Below are 9,694 nucleotides of genomic sequence, written 5' to 3'. Positions count from 1 at the left end.
TTCACTCTGCGGTCCAGCTCACCATCTCGATTGGGTTCAGGTCCGGTGACTGTGGAGGCCAGGTCATCTGGTGCAGCACCCCATCACTCTCCTTCTTGGTCAAATAGCCCTTACACAGCCTGGAGGTGTGTTTGGGGTCATTGTCCTGTTGAAAAATAAATGATGGTCCAACTAAACGCAAACTGGATGGAATAGCATGCCGCTGCAAGATGCTGTGGTAGCCATGCTGGTTCAGTATACCTTCACTTTTGAATAAATCCCCAACAGTGTCACCAGCAAAGCAGCCCCACACCATCACACCTCCTCCTCCATGCTTCACGGTGGGAACCAGGCATGTAGAGTCCATCCGTTCACTTCTTCTGCGCCGCACAAAGACACGGTGGTTGGAACCAAAGATCTCAAACTTGGACTCATCAGACTAAAGCACAGATTTCCACTGGTCTAATGTCCATTCCTTGTGTTCTTTAGCCCAAACAAGTCTCTTCTGCTTGTTGCCTGTCCTCAGCAGTGGTTTCCTAGCAGCTATTTTACCATGAAGGCCTGATTCACACAGTCTCCTCTTAACAGTTGTTCTAGAGATGTGTCTGCTGCTAGAACTCTGTGTGGCATTGACCTGTTCTCTAATCTGAGCTGCTGTTAACCTGCGATTTCTGAGGCTGGTGACTCGGATGAACTTATCGTCCGCAGCAGAGGTGACTCTTGGTCTTCCTTTCCTGGGGCGGTCCTCATGTGAGCCAGTTTTTTGTGGCGCTTGATGGTTTTTGCAACTGCACTTGGGGACACTTTCAAAGTTTTCCCAATTGTTCAGACTGACTGACCTTTATTTCTTAAAGTAATGATGGCCACTCATTTTTCTTTACTTAGCTGCTTTTTTCTTGCCATAATACAAATTCTAACAGTCTATTCAGTAGGACTGTCAGCTGTGTAATGCATCCACCTCCTGCACAACACAACTGATCGTCCCAACCCCATTTATATGGCTTGAAATCCCACTTATTAAACCTGACGGGGCACACCTGTGAAGTAAAAACCATTTCAGGTGACTACCTCTTGAAGCTCATCAACAGAATGCCAAGAGTGTGCGGAGCAGTAATCATAGCAAAAGGTGGCTACTTTGAAGAACCTAGAATATAAGACATATTTTCAGTTGTTTCACACTTTTTTGTTCAGTATATAATTCCACATGTGTTAATTCATAGTTTTGATGCCTTCAGTGTGAAGCTACAATATTCATTGTCATGAAAATAAAGAAAACTCTTTGACTGAGAAAGTGTGTCCAAACATTTGGTCTGTACTGTATGCTATGCAAGCCATTTTGATTAGCTTGATCTGACCAGAGTACTTTCTTCCACATGTTTGCTGTGTCTCTTACATGGCTTGTGGCAAACTACTAATTGGATTTCTTCCGATAATGGCTTTCTTCTTGCCACTTTTCCATCTAAATGTGATTTTTTTTTTTGAGTGCGTTAATAATAGTTGTCCAGTTGACAGACTCTGACATCTGAGTTTTGGATCTCTGCAGATTCTCTAGAGCTACCAAGGGCCTCTTGGCTGTTTCTCTGATTAATACTCTCATTGTCTGGCCATGTTTTGGTAAGATTGCAGTTGTGTCATACACTTTCTATTTCTGGATGATGGATTAAATAATGCTCTGTAAGATGTCCAAAGCTTGGGGTCTTAGTTTATTTCTGTAGTTTATTCCTAACCTGTCTTCTGTGTTCCCTGGTCTTCATGATTTTCTTTGTTAACTGGTGTTCTTTAACAAACCTCCACAGTGTAGGATCTCAGCTTCTCTCCTCCTGGTTGGTTCTGGTAGCTCGTTATCAGCAGCTGCAGCTCATCTGATGAGCTCACTGGGCTTCTTAAGGCAACTGCTGGAACAGGTCTTTGCTGGAACATAACCTCAGTTATTTGGACTGCCTGTCTGCCTACCTGCCCGGCTACCTGTCGACCTGCCTATCTGCCTGCCTGCACCTGGTAAATACTCACCTAAGGACTGCACTGTAATTATACTCACCATCAGCACTCTCACCTTGGATTCCTGGATTCCATCCTCCTCCCCTGGTTCCTGGACAACACCAACCTATTATCCTAGGCAAGCCTACACTAGGAATAAAACTTCACTTACCGTCTACATCCTGTGTTTTGAGTCTGTTTTCATTCTCTGGTTTGTTCTACTTCGACTACCTTAGTGATTCATGATATACAGTACTGGATTTATGCTGGGATTCACACACTGGTGGGCACGAATTAGTATTTAGGTGTCTTCTGAAGGCAATTATTGCATTGGATTTTGGTTAGGGGCAACAGAGCTCACCTGGTATTCTGTATTGGTGGTCTTTGAAGCAAATGTGCACTATATGTGTTTTTTGTGTCTCACCAAACAGGCAGCCAGGATGGTGTGGTTGTATTTGAAAGTTTGTTATGCATGGATGAAGATGGATATCTGGTTTCAAAGGTGTGAATTAAAAGGGCTAATGTTTTCAGAAAGTGGACTTTAAAATAATTGATCTGCTAGGAAAACTGGGATTTCTCTCTGTTTTATACTTTTTTAGGTTTTCTTGCGTTAAAATATGAAACTATTAGATCTGCAAGAAGAATGGCTTGAAAAGCAGATGCATAAATCAGTACAGCAGAAGCACTACAGGAAGGGAGGGGTAAACAGGGGAAACAAAGAGGACAGAAACAACACACAACCTAATCAAGCCGGGTCATGATGGCAATGCTACAAAACAGATAGTAAATGTTTGACTCTATTTTCTTCTCTTGTTGTAGTCCAGCAGAAGAGCAATTCAAAATGAGATTTTCAAGGCAAAAAGTCAGAAACTCTAACTCCTATTTAAACAAAAAATGACTAGAATGAAACAGAGCAAAGCACAGTCAGAAAGGAACCCTACCCCCAGGAGACCAGATTATCACTGATTCATGCCCTACATGAAGGAAGATGTAACACTGTAACTCAAAAAGTCTTAAAGCAGAAACAGCCCAGTTTTACACCTGCACGCCCACACACGCTCTCCTATACATTCTTCCTGAACCCATCGGTTATCAAGGGCGTTGGAGACTGCACAAACACTGCATGAGGCAACCACAGCCAGGGTGGAGCCGGCATCACACAAATGAAACACCCATCATTTGGCAACAAGCTGAAGAAAATGATCCCCCTGCTGCCTCTGTTGCCCTCAGTGCTCCTCTGCTTGTGCCAGAAGAATTGGACTGACTAATTGTGGTGTGAAACTTTGATATCTGCAGTCAACAAACACTGTCACCGGTCATTACTTAATCCTCCCTGACGGCTGGGAGCATGACAGAAATACAGAAGTAGCTTCTCAGCACCCTGCGGTGAGTGTGTGCTTCACAGTGTGTTCAGTTCTTGTTTCACACACTGTCAGTGGGAGTATGAGGAAGTAGATGTTACAGCTCTCTTGGATGTCTTGTAGTCTTATGTGCCTGCTGCTGGTTTTGGCTAACCCTCTCCTGGGTGATGGCTGCAGTCTGAGGAGGTCAAACGGTGGATTTTAACGGCACACACACAGCAGACACACACTCTCTGGTCGGTGGACACCCGAAAAGGAGAGGCCCACGGGAACAATGGTAGGGTACCTCACTTCTATATCCTCTGAGCAGCTTTGACTTGTGTGAGCTCAGGTGTGTAACTTTGACATCCGCACACAGATGTTATCTTAAATGTACAGACGATGGAGGGGTTTTTTGTTTATTTGAATCTCTGCTATGCTATAGCAGGAAAAATGTGCTTTCATGCTGTTTGATAGTCTTATAATTGACAAGACAATGAAATTAGCTTTATGCGAACTGTAACATTTATTGTTTAAAAACCAAATGAGGGTGTCAGATGAGTTAAAGTTTACCTTTACATGACAGGATATGTGTTAGGGTGTTTAAATGTACAAACTCTTCGTTGAGATTCAGCTCTTCACAGCAGCAGAATAAGTTTCCTCTTTTTCATGACAAGCCTTTTTATTGTGATTAAAGCTCAGAGCTGTAAAATACAGGGAATGATTTGCTTTGTTCCATTGTTTAAGGTTGAATTATTAAAGCATCACTTGGGTATAAACTGGTGCTTTAATATTATAAAGGATTCACATACCACAAAGCTCAGGAGAAGAAACTTTTAAGTGTTTTGTTCATTTAAACGTAACCACCAAAATCCATCATAATTCATTTAAAATGCACATGTAGATCTGTTATTTTGTGTCGAGTGATTTATTGCACTCTTTGGGCCGAAAACGTTGCAGGGTACTGCTGCAGGAAGAGACCCTAGTACATGTAGAAAGGTTCTGGGGTTTCACAAGAGGCAATGCTGAGGTGAGAGAGGGGGAAGTGGACTTACATGAGAGGCCGGTAGTTTCTGTCAAAACACTTCCTGAAAATGGTCCCTGAACATCGAAAAACTCACAGACATATTTGGCCAAGTTGTGACTCTCTCTCATAAAGATCATCAGACAGAGGAGCTTGGCATGTGTAGATGCATTATGTGTCTGCAGTCTAAAACGCCTTTAAACCCTCCTTTCAAAATGAGAGTCACAGCTAAGATGGAGACAGTTTATTTTAGATGACGGAAATAATAGGGGAGATGAAAAGTCTTTCTTTAAGCAACTTTGTTCAAAGTTGTGCTTTGTTTTTCTTTTTAAGTTCACTGAGTGGTTTTTAAAGTGTTTAACGAGTTTGCAATCTGCTTGAAATATGTTTGAGCATCCAAAACAAAATGTCACTTTTTGACTAAAATCTGGGTTTATGCTGTGATTAAAAACCCTTGCTTATCAGTACTTTTTTCTAATCACATTGCTTAGATGAGTGAAATAATTCAGTATCAAGAGATTAACTGCACGCAATACAAACTGAGGTGGGTTAAGGCTCCACAAACACAATAACATTGACAAAGAGCAGATTTTCCTGAGAGAAATCAAACAACAAGACCAGATTTCCCAAGATGAGAAAAAGTCAAAATTTTTAGTCAAGACTAAATAAATAAAGGGACAATCGCACATAAAGACAAAGTGGGGCAGAAGAGCAGACGCAGATTCTGCAAAACAAAAACGGGAAGTTGAACTATCAATATAGAGCAGAAGTACATCAAGCTAAGCAAAAGCAAAGCTAAAACTCGGATCACAACCCATTTGAAATTTCTATACCTGCTTAATGTTGTACAGTTTGTAGGCTGATGCATGTTTTTACAGTTGAATGGTTGTGAGTCAGGGTACATCCTGCACAGTTAACCTAACATCCATGTTTCTAGGAGAAATCGTGAGTACTCCACTAATGCACAGGGAGAGCATGCAAAGTCCACTCAGAGACACCCTGGCAGAGTTGGGACAAAATCAACTCAAAGGCATTAAATTAGCAATGAAAGACCTAACACCCGATTAAAACATATTAAATCCAATTCAAGTTATTCATGTAAGGTAAAGCAAGGTAACTAATATCAAAATACAATACAATCCAAAGTGCTTTGCACAAAATGAAAGAAGAAGCATCAAAATAAAAGCTTTGAAAAACATTGCATAAAAAGAAACAAATGTTTATATGTAATTTAATCTTAGTTATGACGGCTACATTACTCATCAGTAATCAGGCCAAAGTTTATTAGTAAGACTATGATCAAAAGCTGCAATAAACAGTCCTAATTCAAAGGAACCAACAGTTTCTGTACATCTCAGGTTTTCAGGGAGTTTATTTTTCCAAACCTGAGGAGCATAGAAACAAAATGCTTCCACAATTACATTAATTTTAGTCCTGGGAGCACCGCATAAGCATATCTTTGAAGACTTGTAGAGTCAAATCACAACAAAAATGTCATCTCAAGAAGAAAAAATTGTCCACTTTAAAAAAGTCAAATGATGCAAATCATTATCTACATAAAAAATAATAAATGTGCAGCATTTTTAAAAGTATGGACAGAGAAGGAAGGGGAAGACATGCAGGGCCAAGAATCAAATCCATAAAAGCTGCATCAAGGACTGTAGCCTCAACATATGGTGTGCCTGATCTACCTCTGACCACCAGACACAAAATGAATCTCAGTGTTCAGATTTAAATCTTCAAGAAAACCTGTGGCTTGAGTTGAAGGGAAGACAGAATAAAAGTCTGGAGAACCAAGACCAGGGGTGCCCAAGTTCAGAGCAACTATTCCATCCCTGAATTAAATGGCTAAATTTCCTCATTAGCATATCATTCAACTCTGCAGAGGCCTGGTAACAGTCCATACATTTGACTCATGTGTGTTGGAGCAGGGATGCATCTAAAAGTAGCAGAACTGGACCTGGGCACCCCTGATCTAGAGTGATAGCGCAAAAAGGAATGGTCAAAGATCCTGCTTTCTGTTTGGCCCAACCCTGTAAAATGTTACAGGAGAAGACAACATGCTGCCCTTTTGGAAAAAGGGGTTTGGGCAAAAATTGCAATTAAGATGAAGCATTTCTTTTCATTACACATAAATTACAAAGTTCAACCATCCCGACGTCTCTGCTTACGAATATATTTGCAGATGTGTTTTTAGTGCCACAATGTTGAAACCCTGACAATGAAATAAAAATGTAAAACAGCTGAAGAAGAATTCAGATGAAAGCTCAAATAAATGCCCAGACTTGGACATGGTTCTACACCATCAAAATAACAGCTGTCATCTGAACAGCTGTTTGGCCAGCACAAATGACCTAGCAGTCAGATGTGTAAAGGTTCTGCTCCCTGTCTTAGCAGACTTATCAAAATCCTCAAGTGCAAATGACAAAAGAAAGTAACTGCTCTGTACAGCCATGTTTATTTTTCTGCTGTATTTGGAGAGCAAGAGACATCAGTTGACAGCACAGAACATCACAGTTCATCAACGGCCGAGATTGTACTTTCCTTTATTTCTCTGAATCCGAGTAAAAGTGCTGAATTATTTCCAAAGACACTCATTGGAAACTAAAAGTTTCAACGGGTAGTTTCATCGCATTGTCATGTGTTGTAATGTAGGAGCCGGAACAAAATACAGACAGGACCATGGAAGCAGCGTGGTGAAAACAGAATTTAATGATAAAAAGACAAAAATTTATGGCACAGCACAGGAAGTGATGCACAGGCAGAAAAACTGGCAGAAAAACAGGGAGAGTGACAGAAGCATCCAACGGAGAACAATGAGAACCACAGAGCATCAATACCAGGGCAGGTTTGGAGAAATTACAAGCTAACCAACAAAGCTAATCAGATTAAATGAGGAGCAGCTGTGGTAGAAGGAAAGCCGGAAGGCTGAGGGAGAAAGACTAATTTCCACAGAACAGACTCAACTATACCTGTAGGTATTCTGGCTTTTAACAGAAGGATTATCAAATAAGGTTTAGAGTTTTTGAAATAAACAAACAAACAAGCAAACAAAACAATAAGTGAATCAGTCCTTTTATTTTAGTAGATTTGGAAGCTGTGGATCAGACACCAGCTTAAATGTAATTGACCAGCTCACATTTTCTTACAGTGCTTACATGATGCAGAACACCAGGGGTTTTCATTGACTGGAGATGCAACTAAACAAAAGACAACTTGTGTGGGGTGCGACTGCAGCTGCCATATATTTTTTTGTACCAATAGTGCTCCCCTGACCAAGCTGCCCTGGAGAGAGAGCCATATCAAGCATACCAAAAACTGACACTGTTACAGAGTAAGAGCGATATAAAAATAACACTTTCTAATTTAATGAGAAAGCTTTGTTGTAATTTAGCCAACAAGCAGTAAACGTTGGCTTCGCTGCCTTCGGTTGGAAAGGATTCTTTACATAATCAGACAGAAACTTATGATTTTCATCTAAATGTCTGCTCATAAGTCTTTAAATTTAAAAATAAAAACTAAGTGACACTGGCATAAGTACTTCCTGTGTGCTGTGTTGCTAGGTGTAAGAGCTTTATAAAGCAGACTGATTATGACTAAGCTGCACATGACATTTAATACAAGATGTTGTCTTCTTTCATCAAAATGACCCTAATAACTTGTCTTTAAAGATAGAAACTTACCTTTTATTTTCAAAAAACGTCTGAGCTGCTAACTGAAACTGACTTTAACATAATTGTTCTGAAAGCAAACACAGAAAAAGATCAGATTTAAGGCAACAATTAGAAAATTATCTGAAATTATTAAAGCATAAATAATTGTTTTTGCAAATCAGTGAATATATATATGATATAATAGATTAAGTCTTTATGCTTTCTGTGAAACATGTTGGAATTATTTATTTTCTCGCTCTGGAGAGAAGCGTCAAGATACACCACAGCAGCAGGCTTCTCACACGCAAATGTCGCTCATAGACTCCGACCACAGACCACATTTTGCCAGTGACAAACCCTGCAAAACTTCACACATCAAACACACCAGCGTCTTTTAGGGAAAAGCAAAGATTCAGAGGTTCGTCATTACCCCAGGAGGTGTCAACAACAGGGCAGCTGGATTACAGGAGTGGACTTCTGGTCTTTTAAAGACTTCAAAGTTAAAGCTGTACAAGGGCAGCTTTTGTTTTCAACTATGTCAAGGCCATGTTTAACCTGTTGCCTGGTAGCCAACCTCAGTTTCTTGTAACAACAACCAAAGTAGGTTTTGTTTTCAAAAAATGTCTTATGATGCCAAACAAGAGTTTACTCTTGATCTTCATTATTAAAGGATATTTATAAAACAATCTCAGAGCCAATTCCTCTGGCAGTAATTATCCTTTTCTTCAACAATGTGTAACATGTCAACAGACCAGCATGTAATTGGCATTAAAGCTCTTATTTTCATGGATATTTTCAGTCCACGACTTGCAACTAACTTTTTCTAAAAAACGTTTTTATAAGGTCACCTCTTAATTATGAGCTTAAGTTGCTGCAAAGCAGTATTTGCGCCCTTAAAGATTATTTTTTTCAGTTGTTCCTTTTTTTGTCACACTTATATGTTTCAGATCATCAAACAAAGCTTGACCAAATACTAAAAGCTGTTTTCAGACCTGTTCCTATTTGAAAAAGTAGTTCCACTCTAGACCCAATTCCTGAGTGTTCTGCAAGACCTTGGTTTAATTTTGGCCCACTCTACTTTGCAGAATAGTTTTTTAATTCCGCCGCATTTCAAGCATGACTGTTAATGCCAACACATCTCAATCGGATTGAAGTTCAGACCTTAATTAGGCCAATCCAAAACCCGCTATTTGTTATTTTTGAGCCATTCCTGGGTGGACTTGCTGCCAGAGCTTCACAGCTGTCCAGGTCCTGAAGTGGCAAAGCAGTCCCAGGCCATCACACTACCACCACCATCATGTTTGACTGTAGTTATGATATTCTTTCTTTGAAATCTTTGCTAGCTTTATTTCAGGGCACACACCTTCAAAAGACTTCTGATTTCCTCTTGTCAGTCCACAGAATGTTGTCCCAAAGGTTTTGATATGGATTGAAATCCGAGACCCATATATAAGAGATACATGGACGACTAAATCTCTCTGTGTTTACCCTGCTGTGTTTCAGGCGAAGTACCACTGGCAGAGTCAGAATGTAAAGCAAAGCGGAGTGGACGATATGGTCCTGCTCTCCAAGATCTCAGAGGACGCAATCGTGGAAAACCTCAAGAAGAGATACCTGGACGACTACATTTTTGTATCCTACAAGATGTCAGATAATCACTGGATTATCAGAGTTTTAACTTTTTCAAATGAAGTATAGCACCGCCTGAAGCTTTGAGGTGT

At 40.2% G+C, this 9,694-nt stretch overlaps 1 protein-coding gene across 2 annotated transcripts in view; it reads left to right on the top strand.

The window, feature by feature from the left end:
• The first annotated feature begins 3,214 nt into the window (after nucleotides 1–3,214).
• myo1f (myosin IF) overlaps nucleotides 3,215–9,694 on the top strand; it is a 28,880-nt gene continuing 22,400 nt past the window's right edge. The window contains exons 1-3 of one of the 2 annotated variants that reach the window (XM_047375603.1): nucleotides 3,215–3,342; nucleotides 3,441–3,594; nucleotides 9,477–9,605. In XM_047375603.1, the coding sequence (XP_047231559.1) occupies nucleotides 3,592–3,594; nucleotides 9,477–9,605 (132 nt within the window). In that variant the 5' untranslated portion in view covers nucleotides 3,215–3,342; nucleotides 3,441–3,591. Of the gene's footprint in view, nucleotides 3,343–3,395; nucleotides 3,595–9,476; nucleotides 9,606–9,694 lie in introns of those variants that run through there. The other variant, XM_047375602.1, reaches the window with a different exon arrangement.

Source organism: Girardinichthys multiradiatus, chromosome 9 (assembly GCF_021462225.1).
Source record: "Girardinichthys multiradiatus isolate DD_20200921_A chromosome 9, DD_fGirMul_XY1, whole genome shotgun sequence".
In the NCBI taxonomy this organism is placed as follows: Eukaryota; Metazoa; Chordata; class Actinopteri; order Cyprinodontiformes; family Goodeidae; genus Girardinichthys; species Girardinichthys multiradiatus.
Note: the sequence above shows the minus strand (reverse complement) of the source record. Positions and strands in the feature narration are given on the sequence as shown.